The 27,964-nt window shown below is 42.0% G+C and overlaps 1 protein-coding gene across 1 annotated transcript in view; it reads left to right on the forward strand.

Annotated features, from left to right (window-relative positions):
* Positions 1–1,001: 1,001 nt before the first annotated feature.
* LOC142490925 (interleukin-5 receptor subunit alpha-like) overlaps positions 1,002–27,964 on the forward strand; it is a 54,734-nt gene continuing 27,771 nt past the window's right edge. Inside the window, exons 1-8 of the mRNA XM_075593316.1 lie at positions 1,002–1,288; positions 2,071–2,179; positions 11,785–11,936; positions 12,232–12,376; positions 13,231–13,339; positions 13,424–13,608; positions 18,337–18,491; positions 24,585–24,729. Coding sequence (XP_075449431.1) covers positions 1,208–1,288; positions 2,071–2,179; positions 11,785–11,936; positions 12,232–12,376; positions 13,231–13,339; positions 13,424–13,608; positions 18,337–18,491; positions 24,585–24,729 — 1,081 coding nt within the window. The 5' untranslated portion in view covers positions 1,002–1,207. The remainder of the gene's footprint in view (positions 1,289–2,070; positions 2,180–11,784; positions 11,937–12,231; positions 12,377–13,230; positions 13,340–13,423; positions 13,609–18,336; positions 18,492–24,584; positions 24,730–27,964) is intronic.

Below are 27,964 nucleotides of genomic sequence, written 5' to 3' on the forward strand. Positions count from 1 at the left end.
TCAGCTACTGTGACTCAGGGCTATCTGGGGCCTAGGGGGATGCTGGCCTAGTGCAGGGAGTCACTGACTCCTGCACCCTACCTCCTTCCCCTGCTGCTCCGGTCACCAACTCCCCAACGTGCTGCAAGCCCGCGAAAATGTATCAATCCCTCTGCAGGGAGATGCTACAGCCCTATTGGCTCCCTGGGGTCATGTTGCTCTGCCCCCTGTGCACCCTGGGGGTGGACTGCCCTTCCCTGCGCATGCGCGAACTCTATGTGTCCTGCCGCGCTATCAGGCTCCTGCGCACGCGCAATAGTGATACCAATGGCGGCGCCCTGCTCCGCGAACCGCCGGGACCCTCGCGACGCGACCGCGGCCCTAGTAATGGCCCGATCGCGTCCTCGGCAACCGGCCCGCTCGCGTCCCCGGCAACCGGCCCGCTCGCGTCCCCGGCAACCGGCCCGCTCGCGTCCCTGGCAACCCGGCCACATCCACCTATTCTCGCCACCCTATACCTGGTGGGAGACACACAGACATTATTATTACAATTACAGAGTTACTGCCATTACTGGGTCGCAGAGCCGACAATCTATATTTCCCCAATAAGGCTCAGGGGCACCCAGCTGGACATAATACCTTTATTTACTGGCCTGGGTACCCCTTCACCGTCACACTGTTCTATGGACACCGGTTGTTTAAGTTCCTAGGGCACCCTCAGTACTTTGGGGGAACCACAAAAATAAAATAAAACAATAAAGAAAATTGGACTCAGTAATAATATATGCACCTGGATTGAAAACTGGTTAAAGGACAGACAACAGAGGGTTGTCATAAATGGAACTTTTTGAGGTTGGGCTAAAGTCGTGAGTTGAGCACCACAGGGATCGGTACTTTGCTATGTTACAGTCTCTTTATGCAAATCTGAGTCACAGATTTCAAAATAGAGACAAGACTGGAATAGTGTTCAAGGTCACATCCAAGGAGACTTCTTTGTCTTGGCTGACACATTTCCTTTTCTATTTACTTCCTTTTTTGATGTGTAACTGACTGCAGTTTAAATTATACAGTGAAGTAAAGAACTGGAGATTTTGGTAACTGCTCCTTCTTTACTGTACGTCTTTCTTGAAAACATCCGGTTGACTTCTCATTTGTAATACTTCAATGAAGATCCTGATATTAGAAAACAAAGGAAGGATGAGACCAGGCTAGGACAGGATTCTATATTATGTTGGCTAGTTCATTGAGTGATTCGACTTCACTTGTTTGTTGCTGTGATTCATATGTAAGAATTGTGCTAAAATCACAGGTTAGTGGATGTTTTATATTTTATATTATATATCTGGCAAGTACTGTATATACAATTGTAATCATTTGACACAGAGAATTTAATTGAGATATAACTCTAAGGTATATAGGCCCATATTTACTAAGTTGTTTTCTGCCATCAGCAGACACCTTACATTGACTTGAATGGGCTGAAGGTGTCATCCAGTTTCAGAAGGTTCTTTATGGCAGAGTAAATATGACCTATAATGTGAGATGTCTTTATTATTATTATTATTTCTAAACTTAATATAGAAATGTAATCTTGTGTTTACAGGCATCAAATGTACTATTCAAAAAGCAAAAGCTCCAGTGGCTTAATGACAATAAAAAAAAATCCTAAAGAAATAGAAGAGGAACTGAAAATATGTCTCAATTATTGTGTTGTTTCTTAAGTCACATGATTTATAATAGTATTGGGGAACAACTGTATTGCAATAGTTTTAGTAAGAGTTTCCGTTTGCCTTTGAAGTGGAGTACATTGCGATTTTATAAAATCTAAATGTTTCTGTCATACAAACGGAGCAATATTCCAAAAGTTATACAATACTTTGTATTCTAATATGTTTGTGCCATTAATTATCATATGTTGACTCAATAGTCAATACCATGTATGATTCCATAAAATAGTATGGAACATTAATATGATTTATGTTTTCATATAATAATAATTGCAGTACAGTATGTTTACTATAAAATAACTGATATTCATTGATATAGATTATAACCATTTTAAAATGTATTAATGATCATTTTTATTTATAGGGACAGAGTTTTACAATGACACCTAAAGCAAATTATCTGCTGTTGATATTAATCCTGGCAATAATGGAGGAATTTGTGATATTAACTTTACCAGATAAGGAAATAAATTGTAAGTATTTTATTGTAAATTGGCATTGTGTATTCAGGGTCATGACATATATTTATTGGGTGTGTATGTAGTTATAAAAAGAATGAAAACGTGTGGTAAATACGCTTAGCTGACCTTTCTCATTCCCACTATGATACCTTCAGGACTGTGTAAAGCAGGGCTGTTAAACATGCGGGCAGCATGCGGCCCACAAGGGGTCACCATGCGGCCCGTGACTGGTCAGCCGACAGACCCTGCACTTGAGCCGGGGGGGGGGTTTGCAGGTATTGTAGTGGAGGGTTTTTTTGTCGGTGGGATTTGTTGTGGGGGACGGGGGTTGTGTGTCGTTTTTTTGGGGAGGGGTATTGTGAGGTGGGTTCTTATGAATATTGTGGGGGAGGGGAGTATTGTTGGGGAGGAAGGGGTATTGTGGGGATGGGGGTATTGTGTGTGTATTGTGGGGAAAGGGTGTGCTGTGTGTGTGTGTATTGTGAGGGAAGGGGAGTATTTTGTGTGTGTGTGTGTATTGGGGGGAGGGGGTATTGAGGGGGCAGTATTGTGTGTGTGTGTATTGTGTGGGAGGGGTGTGGTGTGTATGTTTATTGTGGGGGAGGTGGTATTGTGTATGCATGTTTTGTGAGGGTGATGAGAGAGAGGAAGAGTAAGAGACAGACAGAGCATGGAGGGGGGAGTAAGACAGTGGGAGATGGGGGAGGGAGGGTGGGTGAGGGGGGAGGAGAAAAAGAGACAGTGTCCCCCGCCTATCTCAGGGCCACTTACCATAATTCTGTTTCCCTAGATGGGGAAAGAGAGGGGGATGGAGGAGGGAATGAGGGCGAAAGAAGGGGATGGGGGAGAGAGATACCAGCGACGTTTACATATTTTTAATAGGAAAAGCTCAAGAAAAATGTGTACGCAGGTTATAGTGACTATGTATCTTATTTTTTCCTGGTGCAGCCTGAGTTCTGCAGTCAGACTTAAGAATTGGCCCCCCAGCTATTCTGAGTTCAGCAGGCCTAGTGTAAAGACAGGCATATATGGAGGGAATATAAAAGTGCCAGAGCTGGAGGGGGAAGAATGGATAGTGTTTAATGTTAAAGCTGCAATAACAGACTAAAAGACATCCAAGATTTATATACAGTATAGCAGAAATAAGTAAGGCTAAATTAAAGAAAGACAGATATAGCTTGGCCTTCGGCAGCTATTGCTAATTCTGGGCCTTTTCTCTGTCAGTCCTGTTAGAACAGGCAGTGGAAAGGTTAATTCCTTCAGTTGGCCTGTTTTGCATTTCAGCTCTGAGTATGTAGCAATATTCAGGGGCAGGCCTAGGCAAACTGTGAGCATGTTAATCCAAAGGGTGGATATGGGTTGGAACACCCCCTGATGTGTGTGAGCCAATCGGTATCCAGCTTTGAGTTGTAATGATTCAAAGTTAGAGACACTCCCTGAGGATATTCAAATTGAGACATGTTTCCTAAATTTAGTGTGTCAGTTAGAGAGATCTGTGTGCAGTCTGAGAGGAGATCTTGCAGTGAGAGGACAGAGAACCGGTCTCCCCCTCTTGCCCCACCTGGGCAAGGAGGGGGGGGGAATTTAAGCTGCCATGAGCAGAGAGGCAGAGATTACACCATGCCTTTGATATCATGCTTTATGCTGTATGCACACCTATGCTGTATAAAGACCAAGAGAAAAGAGGCTGCTGTGTGTGTCCCTGTTCCTGGTGTCTGGAGAATGGAGTGTCAGTGGGGGTCTCTCCTCTGGAGACCCCAGGGGATCCCTACTGGCTGGAGGCGCTGTGCACCTTGAGAGAAAAAGGTAACCTGTCTCACACAACACCTCCTGTCCCTGTCCAGGGTTCTCCCGACAACACTGCGGAGCACTCAGCCCTCCTGTTTATCAGCAGGTCACAGCACCCAGACCACTCAGAGTGACCAGAACAGTACAGAGTACCCCCCAATCTCATGTTGGGTGGGGTACCATAGAAGGGTTACATTTGGAGGCGCTGCTGAGAGGAGGACTGCTCCCCAGGACAGGACAGGTTTTCAAGACAGTGGACCATGCAGCAGTTTCAAAGACTTTGTATGCAGCACAGAACAGCAACAATAGACTTTGCAGTGAGGGAACCCCTCCTTGAAGCTTCCCCAGGGAGGGGGTTACCCTAATTAAGAAGACCTTGCTGTGGGACCATTCCTGGTGGCTATGCACCAGGGAGCGTACATCTTTACATGCCCTTCAAGGGGACAGAGGTTGCTCTAAGATTGCATAGGGACCTCTGTGCACCCATCTACCTTACCAAGAAGAAAATAGGGGCCGGTTCCTGAGGCTTCACCAGGGAGCTGGCTGCCTATTAATGGCACTGCAGCAGGGGCGACTTCCCTGAGGCGCCCCCAGGGAAGCGTGGTTACCCTTCTGTATCCCACCAAGGAGAGTGAGGGGGACAGGGAACTCTGGGATTACGCCTATGACCCCTGTGCACCCCATCTAAGAAGAAAAGGGAGACAGGTCCCTGATGCTTCATCAGGGAGCTGACGGTCACTTAATGGCACTATAGTTGGGGCGGCTGACCTGAGGCGATACCAGGGAAGAGTGATGACACTTCTGTACCCACAACGAAGAGAGAGGTAAGGGGACAGGGACTACATGGGAAATGTCTGTAGGCCCCTGTGCACCCTGCAGTAAGAGTTACTGCGGTCCCTGTGCGAGGTGTTCCCTGATGCTACCCCAGGGTGCGTGATATTCAAAGATTACAGGGACAGAAATGTATTTGTGGCTCCTGAATGCAAACGGAGACCACACTGTGCTGGACTATGTTCAATATGGCGTTTCCTGCTCCTACAGGGATGCCATGTATTTTGTGCTCTCAAAATGGTGGCTCCAGCTCCTCTTGGGTCCGTATGGACTCTCTTTGTGCTCAAAATAGCGCTTCCCACCTTACCAGGGAAGCCATGTGCTGTACTGCAAGGATTTCTGCATTTTGGAAGCTTGTGCTGATCTTCAGCTTGCAAGAAAGTACGGGAACTGTTCAAACCCCTCCCCCTTTGCTTGTTCTGGATTGGACTATCCTATCTACCAGGGGGACGAGCCGAGTGTGAATGAAGGAACCCACAGGAAGTGAGGAGCCAGACGCACGTGTACTACAGAGACAGCAGTTGTGCCTCTGAACTGCTGCTGCTATCCATAATCATGGAGACTCGGGGACAAGTCTACGAACTGACCGGAGGAGTCCTAGTCATTAGGAACTCCCCTGAGAATCAACTACTTGGAGTCTGCCCCTTGTGCGATTTTCCTGGTGGCTCTCTTCACCTCATGGGAAGCTGCTCCGCTTTCCGTGTGCCCTATCTGTGGGCTAGGCTCAATGGCCCTGCAGAACCTGATCTCACCATGAGCACTGAGGAGCTGCGCACTCTCTACACCCTGGTGTGCAAGTTGTCTCAACTGGCTCAAGCATCAGCCGACGACGCTGCTCACCATTACATTGCCATGGTGTATGAACTGTTCTACCCAGACCTACAAGTGTTGTCCACGTACCCCTCATCCAGGTCCAGCATGGACCTACATGCGAGCTGCTGAACGTCACTACGATGACCTGCTGCTCCAGAGTCGACTGTCGGGAGAAGTGCCGGCCAGCACCACCCCTGATGACTGCCTCGACTCCACTGTTGCTACTACGTCCCCGGGAACTAAGATGGCCGCCGAGTCGCCTGGCCGGGTGAGCTCCAGTAAGATCCAGGCCGCTCCGGTGAGTAATACCCTTCCAGTTGATCCTTTCCTACTGACATGCAGGGAGTGGAAGAAGTCCCGGGAGGCCCTTCAGGCCGAGGCGCTTGCTGAAGCCCTCTGTCAGAAGAGCAGAGGGAGGGGCAAATTGAACTTGACCCAGGACTGTGCCATTGCTCCTCCCGGGGAGAGTTCCCTGAACATGCCCCCTAGACACTTTGGTGCTGGCCCCTTGTCACCGGAGGCCCCAGTCCCTGAGTCATCTGCCCCTTCTGCCCCGCATTCCCCATCCATCACCAGTCCCAAGGTGCGACCTTGACCCCCAGGCCCTCTTCACCTGGAAGCCCCGTGGCTCCCTATGGACAATATGATGTTATATCTGTTATGCCTGATATGCAATTGGAAGTGTCTGTGCATTGGGGGGATTGTGATGATGAGGGGATGAGTTCAATGCAATCTGAAAATGTTTTGTCTCCTGTCAGAGAGGAGGCAGAAGGGACCCCTGTAGGGGAAGATCCTATATTCTGGGTGCTGCCGGGTACTGCTACTGACCGCAGCTTAGGGAAGTTTAGCAGAGCAGCCCGTGTAATTGTTCATAGGTTCAGAAAGATGAGATTTGAGTTTCCATACCTCCCTGAAAAACTGATGGGAACTGTAAAAATTCACTGCTTAGAGTGGGTGAAAGAAGCCATAATTGCCCTTTGGGACTTATGCATAGGATCCCGCCTATGTGGATCTGGATAGAGCTCCCCAGTTATTAAAACTATGGATGGTTGGGAGAGATATTCACATAGACCGAGTGGAATATATTTCTGAGTATGGGACACGAAAGTGCTATTCAGTAAAGGTACCTGATGATACTGGTAGAATGGTCAGGAAGCCTGACCCTGCTCATTACTATTAATGCTTTAATAACTGCCGTGTTAGTAGAAATGTTCTGTTCATTCAGTCACTGTATATGCCATGTATCTGTGTATATGCAGTAGTTATGTCAGTTCTGTCCAGCTGAAATGCATAGGAGTTAATGCATTTCAACTTACTGTATGTGAATTTACAGGTGTTGCACAGTATGGTAGAGGTTATACCTGCTGTAAGTCCAAGCCGGGACGGTTGGAGTTTTACAAGAGGGAGTATATAGCCAGGCATTCGGCAGCTATTGCTAATTCTGGGCCTTTCCTCTGTCAGTCCTGTTAGAACAGGCAGTGGAAAGGTTGATTCCTTCAGTTGGCCTGTTTTGCATTTCAGCTCTGAGTATGTAGCAATATTCAGAGGCGGGCCTAAGCAACCTGTGAGCATGTTAATCCAAAGGGTGGATATGGGTTGGAACACCCCCTGATGTGTGTGAGCCAATCGGTATCCAGCTTTGAGTTGTAATGATTCAAAGTTAGAGACACTCCCTGAGGATATTCAAATCGAGACATGTTTCCTAAATTTAGTGTGTCAGTTAGAGAGATCTGTGTGCAGTCTGAGAGGAGATCTTGCAGTGAGAGGACAGAGAACCGGTCTCCCCTCTTGCCCCACCTGGGCAAGGAGGGGGGGAATTTAAGCTGCCATGAGCAGAGAGGCAGAGATTACACCATGCCTGTGATATCATGCTACAGCACACCTGCACACCTGTCTGCACACCTATGCTGAATAAAGACCGAGAGAAAAGAGGCTGCTGTGTGTGTCCCTGTTCCTGGTGTCTGGAGAATGGAGTGTCAGTGGGGGTCTCTCCTCTGGAGACCCCAGGGGATCCCTACTGGCTGGAGGCGCTGTGCACCCTGAGAGAACAAGGTAACCTGTCCCACACCACACCTCCTGTCCTGTCCTGGGTTCTCCCCACAACACCGCGGTGCACTCAGCCCTCCTGTTTATCAGCAGGTCACAGCACCCAAACCACTCAGAGTGACCAGAAGGAGTGTACCCCCCAATCTCATGTCAGGTGGGGTACCATAGAAGGGTTACACAGATATAAAATTAGAATATTTTAAAATATTATTTGCTATTTAAAAATGTCATTAATAGATCGACATGGCTGGGATAGTTCACTGTCTGTGCTGTAGCCAGTCAGAACTTGTAATACCCAGGCAAAATTATTTTATGGACCAACAAAACTACCCCTGCATTGTATCTTTTTTCACCTTTGTCGTTCATTGTCTCTCTTTGTCTATACTGTACCTACAGATGTCACAGATCTCACTGTTCCCTCTAGTCTCTGATGGGATATGTTGTGACATTCCATGTCATTACTGCCATTGAATTCTATTAAATTAGTTATTACAGGATATGTTGTTATCACTAGGAATATCTGTAATTTTCTGTCTATCGCCCACCTGCATCTTACTACTCCTCTCTCTCCATCTGTACTCCTATTGTCACACTCTTGTGCAACAGCACCTCACTACCCCTCACTCTTCTTTCTGATCTCCATTGAAACTGCTCCATTACTCATTCACATCTTATTGCCTTCTCTTTTACTTTAAACTGAATTGACACCTCATGCTCCATCCTGCACCCAACACTCTCTCTCTCTCTCTCTTCATAGATGCTTTAAGAGTTGTTATTCAGGACCACTGTATCATTTAGTGTTCCCATGCCTTTTTAATCTGGTCTGTAACTTTAACATAAGCCTATAATATATATTATCTTTAACTGTGCATGCAATGTCTTGTATATAATGTATACCCTATTTACTTATGTAACTATGTATTTGTAACCATGTATTATTTGTCATCATAAGAGATACAGAAAGGAGCACTTACCAGAGAAAAAAACACATCAATGCCAAGTATTTTTCTATACTATGCATCAACAAGTCTGGCACAATAGGATCTTCTGACATTTCCAAAATGATACAAAATATTTGCCTACTCATCCAATTGTATCATTTGATCACAGGAACAATGTTACTTCTCCAAATAAATGGGTCACATTGATCAACAGAGGACATTGTCCAAGTTACAATAAGTTCCATATTTGTGCGAGTAAAATTGTTACAACATTCTTGTAGAAATGAGCTCCCCAGACACTTTGCATTTACATTTGTGTGAGCATTTTGTTTTGAATACTTATCCAGTGGCACATTTTTATGATCAGATATGTGGGGATCAGAACAATGATATACAGCACACACTGGAAAGCAAAAGAGTTTTTTGCAGGGTGCAACAGGCTGCGGAGGACCCAATACACATATATAAATAACACAAAGCCCAGCACACACTGTCTATAGATAATAGAACAAATGAAAGGGATAATGCCAAGAAGAAATGAAATGACATTTAATTTGTAACACAAACCACCAATATTAGAACCACATCCCCGACATCAAAAAATGATAACATGCAATAATAAAACATATAACAGGAAAAAACAGAAGGAATAATGGAGGGGGGAGAGGGCGGTGAATAGGGTACAATAACAATAGGGTCAAGACAACACATAGGTGGGTACAAACAATGGGGAAGCAGCAGGAGCAGGATTGCTGAGTTTCACTAGACTGCCTGTGGTTTGCATTTTTGCCTCACATCATTTATCCTGCTCCTTCTGACTTTGCTATATACTCACCATTTTGGTTGTTCACTAATACCCTATTGAACTGTTTGTGTGGGGGTTATTCAGTCTCTCTGTGGGACTTGATGTTTTTATTGTGGGTCTGGAGGACAGGAAAGTACCCCTCTGTTCCATTGGAGAGAGGGGGAACGGGCCTGGCGAAACGTTGCCCCCCTTCTGCTTCCCCATTGTTTGTACCCACCTATGTGTTGTCTTGACCCTATTGTTATTGTACCCTATTCACCGCCCTCTCCCCCCTCCATTATTCCTTCTGTTTTTGCCTGTTATATGTTTTATTATTGCATGTTATCATTTTTTGATGTCGGGGATGTGGTTCTAATATTGGTGGTTTGTGTTACAAATTAAATGTCATTTCATTTCTTCTTGGCATTATCCCTTTCATTTGTTCTATGATCTATAGACAGTGTGTGCTGGGCTTTGTGTTATTTAGATATGTGGGGATGTCCAGATGCATTATACAGCAATGCCAGGCTGGCACCTTTTTATTTTTTTGCCTGTTATTTTGATCCATTGAATTGCTTGATAACCGAGGATGTGGTGACCTGACACATGGACCATGCTGTGTAAACTAAATGTAGCATTGTATGTGAGCCAGAAGGGCATTGTAACTCTGGATTGTTGGTTTTAAGATGTCACTAAATTGAATTAAAAGCTTACTAGCGTCGCTAAGGTATAAAGGCTGTGACATCTTTGTGTATTACCATATAGAGATGTGCAAATCTTTCGTAGAGGTTCACAAATCAGGCAAAATGTGCTAATATTTTTGAGGGGAAAATTTCTCAAATGGCAACATCCGTAAGCATGTCATTGTGCTTTGCAGCAGAATCAAATGGTATCATATCACATGGCTCTTTACATACTGTACTGCTAAATGGAGTGTGAGACATGTGACTGTGCTCACAGGTGATATTTTTATTGGCTGCATGCTGTACGGTGGAGGGTCCCTGTTTTTACCTACCTTAACTTAACGTGTAGAGAAAAATGCAAATGATGGAAAATGACACCAAAAATGTTGCAAAGACATTTTTAAAACTGTCATATCTCCACAAAAGTAAATAGCTTATTGCTGATGATGTTGCCGCTTTTTATTGGCTGCCAGAATTATCCCTGACCTCAAAACCATTTTGGTTCCAGTGCGCAAGCATTCTGGTGATGTCATCCATGATAGGGAAGGATGGGGGGTGTTTGCATTTGTGAGACATCACGTGGGGTGTGGGAGGAAGAGAGTGGGTCGTACAACATCATCCAGGATGTGGGAAGGAGTGCAGAAAGGAAATAGTGAGACATTTCGTACATCATCCAGGGTGTATATGGGAGGAAGTGAAGGGGTGCATGCAACGTGATCTGAGCTATGGCAGGGAGAGGGGCATACATCATTCGAGGTGGGGGAGGGGTGCAGTTGACATCATCTGCTGTGCGGGAAGAAGGGGTACGCATGCAGCGTCCCTTGGGGGGCAGGCTAGTGGTAAGGAGAGGGGTGTGCAACATCATGAGGTGCTGGCGATATCATCTGTGGTGTGAAGGGAAGAGAGAGAATGCAACATTATCCAGGATGTGGATGAGTGGGAAGAAGGGAGGTGTGCAACATCATCCTATATGATCCCTGGTGTGGTAAGGATGGGGGAGGTATAGAGGTGGAGGGATTGGGAGGCTAGCATCAAATGTCTTTTGGGGGTGTTGGTGGGTGGGAGGACGTGCCATCTCATCAAGGTTGGGGGAGGGAATGAGGTGGTGTCGTGCCACATCATGTCTCCTTCGTCCCAGGCCTTCATTTATTTGGTTTATTACTGAGTTTGTTTGTGTCTCATGTTCAATGCATGTTCAAATTGTGCATTCATCTTGTGATTATGTTTTATAGCTTTCTACACACAAACATCATATATACTGTAAGTAGAAATATAAATGTTGACATCTATTTATCTTTCAATCTATTACAGTATAGATGTTAAAGGAAGGTAGATGAGGTAGTAAGATGAGATAGGTAGGTACATGAGATAGGTGTACACATGGTAGGTACATGAGATAGGTGTTTGTATCAGTATCAAACAGCACCAAATGTATGTATGAATCGAGGCAGAAGTGGTGGAATTCTGGGTCAAATATTTTTTACAGTATGTATATAAAGAAAATCAGTGGAATCAATAGTATTTTTTATTTCATATTGTATATCTGGTGCAGTTTGTTTTGCCCCAGAATGGCAACATTTTGCCTTGATACAAAGTCTCCTTTGTGTGTGTCTGTGTTTCATATATTGAAGTATACTGTATATTGATATGTTTTCCCCCCCAACTATTAGCAGGCATTTAAGTTTCAATTTTGTTATTTCTACTAATAGGGTAATGTTAACCTCTTTACAGTTGTTCCGAGACAGCTCAATGTAACTATTTCTGCCTATGGCGTCAACTCTGTTACTCTCTCCTGGGCTACAGAGAATAATGAACAAATCAAGAACTTTACCGTACGTTACCAGTTTTCATATCGATTCCTGGACAGAAAACACGACATAACGGTAATCCGTGTTTTCGAAATTATTTTGCTAACATAATTTGGAGTCGTAATTTTTTTTCTCCCTTTTCAAAACTGTTTCATTTAATAATGATATTAATTAGTATATATATATATACACTGTATATATATATATATATATATATATATATATATATATATATATATTATTGTTAACTTACTGTATAAATGGTACGTCATGTTTGCTTACATAGAAAACAAGATACATTTTTAGTTATAATCTTTACAAATACAGTAATTATGCGGTGTACAGTAAACAATTCATGTTTTATTTTTAGGAGGAAACATCGGAAAATCATGCAACTTTAAAACTTCGCTTACATCCTGGCTTTATTGCTAAAGTTAGAGAAATACATTTTGACCAGAACAATAGAATTGTAACAGAAAGCAACTGGACAGAATATATTTATAATGCTCCTCCAGGTCAGTTTATGAAATGTAAATCTGATGTATTTACTATTGTCTCTTCCTATTATATATGCGTCACACTGTTTTTTTTATAGTGTAGACAAAAAACCCCTCTCTTTTTAAGTGCAGTTTTAGATTCTAGTGCCTGAAATATATTTAATGTTGTGATATTCTAATATATTAATATGAGGGTCCTTCACAGATAATATATTGTAGAGTGGAATTAAGAATAGATACTGTATATAAAAAAAATGAAAAATGGAGTAGCCCTGTGCCGTTGCTATTCGAGTGCTGTGTCCTTTGGATGGTGCAGACAACGCAGCAATTTGGATAAAAGATCTGTTCCACTTACAGTATTTCATCTTGCCAAGATACAGTGTCTGTGGACATCGATTCATAGACATTCCCATGTCTATGTTCAGTGTTCGACAAACCTATACATTTGCTCGCCCCGGGCGAGTGGATTTAACCCCCGGGCGAGTAAATATTGGCCCAAGCAGCACACGTTTGGTACTAGGTGGCGAGTAGATTTTTTTGGTGATTTGTCAACCACTGTCTATGTTACATGAAATGCGTTAAAGAATGGTCTTGATGTACGCGCAATATTTATCCTTTTACACAATTGTGCCAATCACAAGCTTTACTTCACTATAAGAGTTGTGCGCTGGTTTTTCTCCAACATTCTGCAATAAGAAGCTTTCTGCCTCTCGAAGACACTTTCCAGCTCATTCAAGTCAATAGGCTGTAACTATGAGGTGTCTTTCAGAATTGGAAAGTATCTTATGGCAGAAGACTGCTTAGTAAATATGTCCCTCTATACTATTCACATTGGGAGCTAAACACGCAGTTATTTATTTTGCTTCTTTCAGAATACATTTGCAATGTGTCATGCATAATATACAACTTAACCAGTCTAAACTGTACATGGCAAATACAGAAAGATGCACCAAAAGAAACCCAATACTCCTTTTCATTAAGGTAAATTACTTCCACAACAAGCTTTTTATTTGCAATGCTACAAAATAATGCTAAAAACATATATTTCTATTTTACTTTGTACAGACATAGATCAGATGTGTTTGCATGTCAGCAATATTTAACAAATCAAGAGAAGAAAAACATTGGGTGTCATATGAAAGATGTGTTTTCAAATGCTGTGAAAGGAGGAAACCTGGGAAGAAAAATTGAAATCCAATTTTCCAGTCATGAGGTTCACTTGTTTAAAACTTTTGTAACTGCAAATATAGGTAAGTAGTCTTAAATCAATTCAGTTGATAATGTTTCTTTCCTTAAGAGGATGGAACAATTACCTAGATTTACTACAGGTCGATAAATTAGAAAATTGGCATTGTGAGTTTTGAACGCCCGTTTGTAATGACCTATTAACTAAACCACATTGTAAGCAGCAAAGCAGTGATAAGGTGTGTTGTAATGCAGTGACACGTCAGTGTTATTTTTAATGCAGTGTGCAGTATGCAAATGACTAACACCAAATTACGTATTCACCTGCTATTCACTAAACCAGTGTTTCCCAACTCCAGTTCTCAGGGAACCCCAACAGGTCAGGTCTTAAGGATATCCCTGCTCCAGCACTGGTGGGTCAGTCAAAATGACTGAGCCGCTGATTGACCGACCTGTGCTGGAGCAGGGATATCCTCAATACCTGACCTGTTGGGGTTCCCTGAGGACTGGAGTTGGGAAACACTGCACTAAACTATACCTGGCAATAACAGACAAGCGCAAACAATAATGGCAGTTTTTATCGCCTACCCCAAATTGTTGCTAAGCCAGTCTTGCCTATGTGGATAGTGGGCACTATATACATAGACAAGATAACACTAACCAACCTAGAATAGGTCACACAAATACATAAGATTGCAGAACATATTAATATATTAACCTGTTAATAGCCCAAGTATAAAACAAGAAACAAAGAAGTCCAGAGCAACATCCAATGTGACAAAAGTACACAGGGAAATACCTATATATCTCTTGAAAAAGGGGTAATTTAGTTAACCCTTTGGTCAAAGTGTGTAAGCCTGCGAGCCACTTTCAAGGCATGACCATAATACAGTATTGCAGGTCCTAAACACTAACTGATTAAAATCCCTTTTTACCTCTATAATTAGAGGAAGGATGGTCTTGGCATTGAACCCTTCGCAACCAGCTGCATGAAAAGAAAACTTGCTTACCTGGACAGTGGGGAGGGGCGAGCTTTAAACCCTGGGTGGGACGAGCCACTAATCTCCAAAACAGCTGAGACCTGCTAGACAAAGTTAATAAACACACAGATACCCAGCAAGCTCTCAGAAACCCCCCAAAATTACCACAATATATATACTGCTGCGGCCAAGTTTATTCGAGCATTTGCCCGTTCTTGGCCGCAGCAGTAGCCTGGCGCGCGCCCGAGTGTGACGGGCGCGCGCCGAAGCAGCGGAAGAGCGCCCTCCGATCGGGGCGCTCTCCCTACCGCTACTGGGTCCGCCGGGTCCCCCGGAACCCCCTGCCGCCGTCCCGCAGATCGCGGGACACCAGGGCTCCCTCGGGGAGCCCTGTACGCGCGTGCAGGGGGCGCAGGCTCCCGAAGACGCGTGACCGCGCGTCTATGACGCGCGGCACGCCGAGGGGCAGCCACAAGCAAGCCGGGAAATATCCCGGCTTGCGGTACCGACCACACTGCAATAAAGTGTGTCGGTACTGTATATAAGAATATAAGTGTCAAAAGGAGTGCTACTGGGCGTGGCTAATTGTATAAAACAAGAAACAAAGAAGTCCAGAGCACCATCCAATGTGATAAAAATATGCAGTGAAATACCTATATATCTCTTGAAAAAGGGGTAAATTAGTTAACCCTTTGGCCAAAGCGTGTATGGTCATGCCTTGAAAGTGGCTCGTACTTTCTTCTTCCTTATCACATTCAGAGTTTGAGTCTAAATATTCTTCTGGATCACTTTGGGAGTCATTGAGGTCAGTGTTTTCCCACAAAAGATCATCCTCTGTTGATACCCTGTTCACTTATGTAACTATGTATTGTAGCCATGTATTGTTTGTCATTTTAACTCTATGCCCAGGACATACTTGAAAATGAGAGGTAACTCTCAATGTATTACTTCCTGGTAAAACATTAAGTAAATCATCTGTACCATCAAGTGCATTTGTGATGCAACATTTCTTAAATGAATGCTCTACTATTGTTTATGTATTTTCTTCCAAGCAGGTAACACCCATTCTGCAAGTTTTGAGGCAGATGCCCTCTTAATTTTACCAGAAGGTATTAAAGGAAGGTTTTCAGATAGCAACCATGCCTCATATTCTTTCCTTATATGATCTTTAAACTGTTTGTTCACTGAAACATTGAGGGCTTGAAGTTTGCTAGTCATGCAACCAGGAACAACCACCAAGTCACAGTGCATTCTGGTGAGCTTATTCTTTAGCTATTCAGATAAATGTCCACGAAACGCATCAAGAACTTGCATACTAGGTGTGTTACGTAGAGCTCCTGGACATCTACTCCAGACGATTTTTACCCTGTCTTCCATCAGGTCAACTGTCATCTATCAATATTTTTTTTTGTGCATGCACAATTACCTATTTGGAAAATATCTCATTCTTGGGTATCAGTTTGCTTTTTAAAATTAGATAAGGCTGCAACTTTTGGCCATCAGCAGTTATGCATAATGACACGCTACTTTTCATAACCCGCGCTCATGATCTTGACCTCTTTAGCACCTTTAGGATTTACAGTATAATTTCGAAGCATATCGGAGAGTAACAGGGTTTCGTCAGCATTTCCAATTTGATTAAACCTGTAGTTTTGTTTCTTTCTTAATTCAATGACGTATCGCTAGAAGTTTAGCAGCTTCTCTTGAAAGTCAGCTGGAATCTTTTGACAGATAGATGTTCGGTGCCTTAGTGATAGTCTTTCACGATGCATGAATTGGTCACACCAACCTCTCCTTGCTTTGAAAATTGTGTAATCTATTCCAAGAGATTTGGTAATTTCTGCTGCCTTTACTTGCATTGCCTGCTGTGTGACATACAATTCTTTTACTCATGTCTCAATGACAAAATGAAGCACAGCTTCATCTACTTGTGGGTATCTTCCCTTCTTGGGTCCTGTAAAGCACCTGGTTGTTGCTTTACAAGCAAATATTGCAGTGCAGTCATTCCTCCAGCGACAAATATTTGCTTTATTTATATTACGTTTTGCCTCCCGCAGCTCTATTTCCGTGCTCTTCTGCTTAACACAATAACTTTGCATTTCAATGCTGTATTGTAGTCTTTTTTATGCCATTTTATGGTAAGTCACAATTCACTGCACTAAACTGCACAACAATACACTGCACAACACTACACTACAGTACAGTACAACTCTACAGTACAACTTCTCTCCTCTGCACTACAAGCAGGTTCCTGTTCAGCACTATGAGAGCTGTGCTGGGGTTGGGAGCAACGTAATTCCTTCATTACTTATGTTGTGTCCCGTGCTCTCTCTCTGCACCTGCTCATCACCGCCGCTAACACCCGATTTTATTAAGCGCTGAAAGCATCCCCATTGTGGCTGCTGTGGCTGCTCAAGCAGTGGCCCCTAGCAGTTTTTTTTTAAACATCGATTCTAAGATACATCCCAATTTCAGACATGTGAAAATGGAAAAAAGGTGCGTCTTAGAATCGAGGAAATACGGTATTTTGGTTTTTCACTTATACGCATACAAATGATCAATCTTAAACACCTCAAGAAGATCAGATTTTGCAAAATTATCAGTCAATTCCTATCTTTTAGTATTGAGAGATTCGCTCATTTATATATCTAATGTGCATTTCCAACAAATATTAAAGCCAAATAAAATTGCTATCTAAAATAACATTTATCACAAGGCTAAGGTTGGGTGATAACAAAAAAAATTCTCATGATGCCGATATTAATACATATATTGCGAGAATGATCATGTTGAAAAAAAAAAGGTCTGAAGATGTATTTCACTGAAACACTTTTTATTCATAAGTATTGTCCAAAAATATGTTTTAGATATTTTTTATCATTTTATCATTGAAATGTGTTTCTAAATGGAGGAAGTATATAAGGAGGAGAGAAATGGGTTTAAGGGACTGAGGCATGAATTATGGTGATTTTAGAGTGATGGAAGCAGTGTAGGTGAGAAAAAACGAGGGGAAGAAATGGAAACAGTTTTGAAATGAAGACTTTTTTCTACAGGAGAGACTTGCATCACATGTATCTGCAATGCCCTGCAGCTTATTTTGTATTCAAATGGTTAATAAGAGGAGAAGGGATTATGGGGAGAGGTGAGAGTGTTAGGAGTCCCAGGTGGGAAAAGGGTTAGGAGTCCGAGGGTGGGGGTGGGGAGGGCGCTAAGAGGAGCCCAAGGGGGGTTAAAGGGTTAAGAGGAGTCCCAGGAGAATTGTAGGGATTGAGGTAGGTGGGTCATCACCCTGGGTTCTTGCCTGTTGTAAAGGGAGAGAAGCTGTTTTCTTTCTTGCAGCTGCTGCCCGCTACCTCTCATGGAACTGCCAGACACTCCCCTCCTCCCTCCTTAACACTCTTCCGGCTGTTCTGATACAGACAGAAGTGCTGTTGAAGAGGGGGATGCGGGGAATGGAGAGAAGCATGTCTGACAGCACTGTAAGAGAAGGCTCCACACACATGGCCGCTTCAACGTTGCATCCCTATGATCCCAGAAGCCATCACCTTGTATTACAGCGCTAATAAATGTTGTTACAGATTGATTTAGTGTCAGTTTTTATTACCACAATATTACTGTGGTACCGGTAAAATGCCCAATCTCTACTGAAGGCTTAGACTTGTAAGACGTGTTAAATGAATACAGTGAAATCTGTTATTTTCGTTCACCACTCAAGGGCCATTCTCATTGTTTAATCAATAGCCTATAGAGTTTGTGACTGCAAATTATGTGGCTGTTTTAACTTTATTGAAATTTATGTTTAATCAATTACAGAAATATTCAATCCTCCAATCAATGTATCTTTGTCACCTGTAAATGAGGATATCAAAATCAGATGGAGTCCACCATTAACTGTACAGTCATACTCCAAAAACTGCTTTCAATACCAAATAAAGCTTTCTGAGACAAAGAAGAATCCTCTAATCAGGGTAATAAGAACAATTAATCTAAAGCCCATATACTGTATATTTATATTATATTAAATTGTCTGTTAACAAATGTCAAACTATGGGACATACTGTATCCAGTTATAAGCTTATTGACTGCCACATGCTCCTTCATAATTTGATAAATGACATAACATTCTGTATGTTTTTCCATATAATATCAACCATTATATGTTAAAAAAAAATTGGGTGTAGAACTGTCCAATCAACAAACCATTGAAATGTGTGTATGACTACAAAGTACTCATTTTGAGTGAATCAATTTAAAAATGAATACTATGCAATGTACACATTTTTTTACATTGTTTTATTTTTTCACTAATTTTCATAATGATGTACAGTAACAGTGTATAACCTACAACCATAACCTAACCACATGATATGCAAATAAGTATAAAGGGAGCTGCTATTTCAATACTGTACTGTGGCATATGTGATATACTCCTATAGATTTAAAGTGATTTAAACATATAATGGTGATATATCTAATGAATGTGATAAATAACTACAAATATGCAATATAAAAAGTTTCCAGCTCTGCAAACCCTCTTAAGACCTGTTCTTGTTCATCTAAATGATAGCTTTCTTCAAAATTCGGAGAGCATACATTCTAAGTGACCGAGAAACAGAAAAATACAAAATATAAAAATAGTGCAAATATGTTTCCACTGGATTGATAAAACACGAAAAGTGAGAAAAAGTGCACTCATATTTCCCAGAAAAAGCAGAGAGCAGGGTTTGCAGAGCTGGAAACTTTTTATATTGCATATTTGTAGTTATTTATCACATTCATTAGATATATCACCATTATATTTTTAAATCACTTTAAATCTATAGGAGTATATCAAATATGTCACAAGGCACATACAGAGTAAAGTTTTCATATGGAGTACAGTTTTGGACACCGCTCCATAAAATATTATATTATGGAACTAGAAAAGTGCAGAGAAGATTAATAAAGGGGATGGAAAATCTGACTTATGAGGAGAGGCTAGCTAATTCAGATGTGTTTACATTAGAAAAGAGGCATCTAAGAAGGAATATGATAACTACCGTACAGTATATACAAATATATTCAGAGACAATACAAGGAGCTTTCAAAAGAGCTATTCATCCCAAGGGTAGTACAAAGGACATAGGTTCATCCCTTGAGATTTGACCAGCAACAGAGGAAAGGGTTATTTACAGTAAGGGCAGTTAAAATGTGCAATTCAATACCCATGTCGACTGCGATAGCAGATACATTCGAAAATACCTTGATACCTTAAAAAAAAAAAAGTTGGACATCTTTTTAGAAAGGAAATGTATACATGGATATACCAAATACGTTAACATGGAAAGGATGTTGATCCAGGGAGTACTCCAATTCTTGGAGTCAAGAAGGAATTTAATTTTCCCCTTATGAGACATCCTTCGATGATGTTTCACCGGGGGGTTTATTTTTTTGCCTTCCTCTGGTTCAAAATACTGTAAGTACATATATAGGCTAAAGTATCAGTCTAAATTTAGCATAGTGTAGGTTGAACTTGATAGATATGTCATTTTGTTAATCTCATCTACTATGTAACTATGTTTATTCATTTAATTTAAAAAAAAGTATGGGAATAATCAGTTGCAGGAAGAGCGCTATTTATAATTCAAAATAATATTTTGTACTTATACCCTGTTTACAATATACACCGGGATGCACATAATGTTACAGGCACTATCATCGCTTCATCCAAAGAGATGGCAGTCCAGTTTTCGTGCCCAGGGCACATTGAGAAAAGTGACTTGCTCAGGTCATTAGGGAGAGCTGATACTTGGATTCAAAATTATTATTTTTGTTGTTAGATATGGGCAAACTAGTTCAAATCAGTGTCCCTGAATTCACAGATTGCTTTGCCCAAACCCGCCCCCACCACTACCAAAATTCATCTACAGATTGGTTGCTTAAAAAGTTTAGTGGATTAGTTCGAATCAATCATTGAATACAATCCAGATGGATTTTTGAGAGAGAGAGAAAGCAACTTGGATTGCTTGGCTCATCAATCAGTGTGGTTTAGTATAAAGACAGAGGTTGTCATACCACACAAAAACAAAGGTTTTACATTTTAGGAGGGCTAACATTTTAGATATGGCAAATTATTTAGGAGACTCTTTGGCAGGGTTCGGGAATTGGTGTGGAGAGCAGAAGCAGTGGGAATAATTAAAAGATGTGATACTAAAAGCAATAGATTAGGTTAGTAAAAATACAAGGAGAAGAAAGTTGGTATTGTTTTCCAAAGGAAGTGACAGGGATTGTAAATATAAAGACAGCTTTTAGAAAATAGTATAAGCCTGATTCAGAGGGAGAAGGGTAGAGAACTGTATCAGGCTAGGCAGAAGGAGGCTAAGCAAATAATTAGATATGCAAAGACCCATGCAGAAGATAAAATATCTCTGTAAAGAAGGGGGGGAAACATTTTAGGTACAGTATATACAGTAAGTGCTACCTCTTTTGGTATATAAGTGAAAGGGGAAAAACAAAAGGAGGAATACAGTAGTACGACGAAAAACTGAAAGGAATAGTCTGGCTGAGGGAGAAAAAGGTATTGAAGATCACTGAAATAATTATTATTGCTCAATCTTCAGAGCTAAAGGGGAAGGAGAAGGACCAGAGTTGGGTAGTTGAAATACAGTACAAATGGAAAGAAGTTGAACACAAATCCATTTACAGAGGAGAACGTCCTACTGGAACTTTAAATACTGATAGTGGACAAGTCAATGGCACTGTAAGAGATGTGTGTAGAGGTATGCAAATGGAGACCTATTAGGGTGAAATTAACATATGGCTTTATTGAGCCAGTCCCTTTAAACAGCACAACAACAACAAATATACAAAACAACAAACACCAATCCCTTTGTAAGGGCCAACTTACTTCCCCCAGTCCCTCTCTTACAAGACTGAGAGGCTAAGCCCATTTCCAGCCTACCACCCCAAAGTCTCAGCAGTACCTTAAAGCAGGTGACCCTTCAGATCTGTGGTGTCCAGGTGTCTTGTGTGCTTGAGGGTCCAGCCTCTGGCAGATTCCTGGGTCCTCTGCATCCAGGAAAAGAGGTCTGGTCTCCTTGTGTCTTGCTGTCAATATAATGTCGTCCTGTATTTTAAAGACCCTCTTCTCATGTCAGCACTGTTGTGTGCTGAGGAAAATCTCCCTAGGTCTGTTCTAGCAGGAGTTTTAAACCAGTCTCAGAGTCCTAATTAGCCAGATGGAGTCTGGTTAATTGCCTGGCTGCAGTTAACCAGCTCCCTGCTGGATTTAGAGGCAGTTTCTTACACAGGGATAAGTCCCAGTTACAGACACCATATGGGATACGGCCAAGGATATTTTAAGAGCTTAGGGGTGTGCTGGCAACACCATTATGTATCTATTGAATCAGTCACTATTAACAGATGTACTGTAGTTCCAGATGACTGGAGAAGAGCCAGCATAGTCACACTTCACAATGTGGAAGTAGGGCAGAGGCAGGTAGCACCAGACCAGTGCGTGTGACATCAGTAGGGAGAGAATTAATGAACACCTTGCTGATATAGAATTGTTGACAAGCTAAAGTGCAACAAACTACAAAATCCCGGGCAGAATGTGGTTAAATGGGGGGTAATCCTGTCAACCAAATCTAATTTAATTGTTTTTGACTGAGTGACTAAGGTAAGATCCAGGTGGAGTAGTAGATGTGACTTCCCCTAATTTTAGTAAGGCCTTTGACACTGTCTCACAAAGAAGACTGATAAACAAGGGGCAATGCTTGGGATTGTACTGTACTGTGGTAGAATTAATAATACATTGGTTGAAGCCTAGGTCACCAAGAGTTGTGGTTAAAGGAGTACATTCAGATGAGGGGAAGGTAACCAGTGGAGTACCTCAGTGATTTGTCCTGAAGCCGGTGCTCTTTTTAATATCTTCATTAGTAACATTACAAAGTGTTTGGGCGCGAAAGTATGCATTTTTGAAGATAATGCAAAGATCTGCTACAGGTTTGACACTCCAGGGGGGTAAACAAAATGACTAATGATATAGGTTTAGAGGAATGGTCAAGAGTATGGCAAATACAATTTAATGCCAAAGCAGAATACAGGATTAATGGCACTATAATGTCAACTACTGCAAAGGAAAGACACCTGGGAGTCATTAATGCAGCAGGCTTAAAAATAGGTGAGCAATGGAACAAATCTATGTGGAAAGCAAGCAGGATGTTAGGTTGTTTATAGAGAGGTATTATCAGTAAATAGAGAGGGGTGATGATGCCATATAGATCATTGGTAAGACTTAAACTAGATCTCTAGAGCACTGTGTCCTATTCTGGAGAAAATGGCAGCTATGCACACAGCATTGATACATGTTTTAAGGGAGATAAATGCCTTTATAGCACGGTACTGCCTGCTGCGCGATTCACAAAGCAGTGATAACACTGCAGTATCACGCGATAAAGTCTTTTTATCACCAAAAACTGTCAGTGATAAAAATGTCGTACGATAAAGCAAAAAATGGCAAACCCAACGTTTTTTGCCAGTCTGCAAGAATCACAAAGCAGTGATAAGTGAATCGCATTGTAAAAACTCATCGTTCCTTTTCACCAGCTAAAGGCTGGCGCAAAAGAGATGGAGCCGTGAATAAAAGTATTATTGTTTATTTTATGCACACCATTAATACAAAAAGCCGGTGGTTCCCGCAGGTGTCTGAGGGCCCAAAGGGGTCCCCGGGTTGTCCCAGCGGGTGTCTGGGGGTCCTCAGGTTGTTCTCGCGGGTGTCCGTGGACCCCCGGGTGGTCTCCGCGGGTGTTTGTGGGCCTCCTGGTGGTCCCCGCTGGTGTCCGGAGACCTCCAGTTTGTTCCCGTGGTTGTCTGGGGGCCTCACAAGGGTACCCGGGTGGTCCCTGCGGGTATCTGGGGGTCCCCGCTGTCCTGCAGTACCAATCATGTGCCCAAAATAAAACATGTCCACTGTGAAATAAATACACCCCTCCCCTCTTCCCGCCTAACACATACAGTACAGTAATGGGCAAAATTACTATTATCCAGATATGGATAATTGTGCATTTGCCCATTTAAAATAAAACATTAACCAGCAGAAATACTGTAAAAATAACTTGCACGTACCCCTGCTAGCCTGCAATGATGAAGGCCATCCTCATCCTCATCACGTCCATGTCATCCATTGCCATAAACAATGCAATAAAAAATAAAATCTAATGGCTAATGGTTAGCTGTTAGTAACCGCTATAGTAATTAAGGGGTTAACCCACATTCCCCACTACACACCCGGGAGGCCTAATCACCCTCCCCAGGCAACTATCACCACCCTCCACCCGTTCATTGATACAGTGGGTACATCATGCTAATATAATATGGGCCTGATTTACAACTATAGCAATAAATGGTGAAGTAAACAAAAAACTGGCCCAAAATAAAAACACATTACATAGAAAATTAAACACATTACAAATGCCAATAAACCAATTTATTGACACAGTGGGTACATCATACCCATATAATATGACACAGTGTAATATGTCATGTGTTGTTGTTCATCTGAGGTTGTATTTACCTAATTTTAAGACCTGCTAAGAAGATTATTATTATGTCCTGAAATGTAAGACCAGAGAATTCAAAGAGGGTGTACTTTCTTTTTCACACAGCTGTATAGCCCTAAAGGGGCATACATAAATACATTTGCAATCAATGGGCAATCAAAAAATTAAAAACTTAAATAACAATCAAAATACAATGAAAAAAACTGTAACAGAAAAATAACATACATTCAATCCAATTCAATAGGCATTTTGTGCCAAAACCGTTCCGAAAGCTGCTTCGGTGGATATAGAATTACCCCTTTAGTATTAAATAATATGTCATATTTGTTTTAAAGTAACTACGCTAAAGATGTTTAAAGAAAAACACAATCAATGTAATTGACAATGCTGTTTTAAATCACTGTTTCTTCTTTAGAAATGTATTTTTTATATATATGTATATATTATAACATAATATAAAATGCTGCATCATTTTGAAAAATTCTGAAATGTATATTAATCATTATCTAATGAAACTTTAAGGTTATCAGCAGCACAGAAGAAGAATATTTGTTTGCTGACTTGGATAAACACAGACGATACTCTATTCAAATCCGAGGAAGACAAAAACAATGTGCCAAAAGCAAATTTTGGGGTGAATGGAGCAAACCAGTTTTCATTGGTAAAGGTAAATTGCAAGCTGATTCCATGACGTTTAAAATCATACTGCTGTTAAATAACACAAGTTAAAACTCATTGGGGTCGTGTGACATTTAGGCATAGCTCCATAGTGGCAGCAATGGCAACATTTCCTAACATACAGTATGGTTGCAGATTATGCTTTTATAAAATGTTTGCTATGCTTCATTGATTCATCTGAAAATCTAATCAAGAACAATATAGCAAAAGGCGGGAAGAAGAGGCTAGAGAGAATATGCTACCGTGACCAAAAAATAATAAACAAATGAGTCTGTTCTACTGTAGATTAAGCTTCATTGTACACTGTTTGATATTTTGGGCTACAGTACGTCACGATATTCTGTACAGTACCAACATATCCATGGTGAATATTCTGATTTTTAGTGGGATATGTGTAATTATCCAGTAGAATTGTGAAAAATGCAAATTTCATGTCCTGCATAGCTATTGTCAGATCTCAGAATTGAAATTCATTTTAAGCACAAAAACTTGAACCTACAGTACATGTACTATAGCTTGGCAGGTTAGTTTATCCAATTTTCTACCAGAGGGATTAGTAACATTTTGAAACATAATGTGTTACAGGCACAGGCCTTTTTGAAAGCAAAGGGTTAGTTTAATAGAGTCGTATTTACAGTAAAATGTAATTATAGGTGTTACAATGTTGCATACTGTACCTTGAATTAAGTCAGGAAGTTGAGTTTAAAAATGAAGAATGAAAACTGATTGAGGCAAAACAATGAATGAATATATATTATTATTATTATTATTATTATTATTATTATTGTTGTCTTTTATTTGTATGGCGCCAACATTTTCCACAGTGCAGTACAATCTGGAAGGGTATTGTATGGAAAAATAGTACATACTGTATATGTACAAACTAAGAAAAAGGGAAGGAAGTCCCTGCCCTATGGAACTTACATTCTAGAACCTATATAAAGCAGGAATCCTGTCTAGACTTTTTTCAAAGAATCCCCCAGTGCAATATTTTGGGCTCTGGAAGGACCCCAAGCTAGCAAAACTCTTTCCAGCATGCTGCATTCGATCAGTCCATCGCAAGCACTGGTTTACTGTGTATTGACTGCAAGTGATGCTGTGGTAGCTCTTCCAGCAGAGAGGTATAGGACCTGCGGATCAGGTACCCCTCCTAAGACACCACACAGTCAGCACCTTACGCCAACCCGTCTGACCCTGACACCATAGTCTCCTTAGGGGCCTCTGGCCCGCGGCAACTAGACACCTCCTCCAGACACCCTATGTATCAGCCCGCAGGGTAACTAAGAACCAGCAATAGCCCTCTGTCTCAACACAGCTTGCCCTGTAGATTAGCATAGGCTGCAGTTCTGTGGCGGGGAAGGTAGGCCCTGGTTATTGTATGCCGGAGACCCCTGGACACTACACCTAGCCTCCCTCTTTCTTCAGCCCTCGTTCTGGAAGCGTACTTCATAACTTCCAGCCTTGCGTAGCTGAAAGCCTGTCCTGTTGCTGATCTCAGCAGTGCCTCCATAAGTAACAGTGTTTCCACAACCCCATGGGAGATTCCCCTGTTACCAGGTGTTTGGTGCATGCTACCTGTTGGCTCACAGGAGATACTGAGTGGTCCGCATATGGTAGTGGGGACGTCTGGACAGGCATCTGGGGTACATTACCTTTGTTTATTCCTGGGTACACAGTGCATCCATCTACTGCATAAAGGCAATCTCCCACAGCAGAACGTACTCCTCTCCCCCCAGAAAGATTACACAGCAGGTAGGAGGTATAGATAACTGGAACCGATTTATTGCTCCTCTGCATACACAGTATTATAGGCGTCCTGCCCAATACAGTTATCTGTAGGTCTCCAACTTCTGGATGGTCCCTGGACCTCTACTCTGGGCCAAGGGCACCCAAAGCAGTCCTTACTCTTCTTTGCCCATCTAGCAGGGACAGGGGAATGATAATCTCTCACTCTCCCCCAAGGGGAAGAGGAACAGGGGATGCCAATGCACAATCAATCCTGCGTGATACCTGCCTCTCTCAACGGTAGAGACACTGCCTACATTTGGGGTTGCAGCCCCTTAAGTACATTTGGAGGAAGGTACAAGGTCTGAACCCAGGATTGGGTAGAACACGGGCCTTGTCCCACTTCCTCCCCTATCTCAAGGGAGCTGCCTCTGTGTTGAAAATCCATATTTGGTCCTGTCACTGCCTGCTCTGTTACCAGGGCTTGCATGATAGAGAGGGCAGACTGGTAGCAAACCAGGCATGGCTACAGATATATCAATGTTTCTGGTTCCTTTTGGGAAATTAATATTGCTGCTCTGCAAGCCTCCCTCATTTGCGCCAATAGCAAACTGCAATGTCATCTGAGATTTGTATTGTATCTTTCTGTTACGGTTTAGCTCTACCCCCTGGATACAACCATTTAAAAAAAAATGTAACTAAGACAAGAGAGAATTAGGTAAATAGGGTAAATAAGGGGAAGAGAATAAGGTAGCAAAAGGGTAAATACTGTAAAGGGGAGAACATAAGATAAAGAAAGGGGAAACTAAGTCACAAGTACAGTAAGTGAGAAAGTTTCCAAAAATGCATTCACAAACCTTTTACCAAATTCAGCTCTTGGCAATCACAAATAGAGCTTGAAATCAGGATTTTGCTAGGGAGAATGGAGGGGGAGAGGGAGAGTGCAAGAGAGAGAGAGAGAGTCTTATTTAAATGTGGAGAGATAACTGTGCAAAAACTGAACACACCTGTAAAATTTGTGTAGCCCCCTCCCTAATTTTTCCCCAGCCTGGCACATAAGTCCTGGTAAGAGCACGCAGTGCTGGGGTTAATAGTGAGCTGGTAACATCACAGTTCCTCAGTTGCTGAGTGTAGCAACTTACAGGCACAAGTCTGGGCTTGTGAAGCTACTAGAATGAGAGGGAGGGATAGTATGGCTCCTCTTGCTCTATGACTAAGTGGAAGTTGCTAGAGAGAATAGTCAGTTGATCCCTCACCTAGGGAAGTGCAGGTTCATCCCTCATCTAGGGATGATGAACAGGGATTTCTAATAAAGACTGCCTGGGGGCCTCAAGATCCTGGGATGACAGTCTATGGCGAGTGAAGAGAAGCAAGACCTTCCTATGTATGTATGTCTTTATTTATATTGCGCCATTAGTGTACATAGCGCTTCACAGTAGTAATACACGTGACAATCATATAAATAACAAATAATACAAATAACAGATCATGGGAATAAG

The sequence above is a fragment of the Ascaphus truei genome, chromosome 3, assembly GCF_040206685.1.
Source record: "Ascaphus truei isolate aAscTru1 chromosome 3, aAscTru1.hap1, whole genome shotgun sequence".
In the NCBI taxonomy this organism is placed as follows: Eukaryota; Metazoa; Chordata; class Amphibia; order Anura; family Ascaphidae; genus Ascaphus; species Ascaphus truei.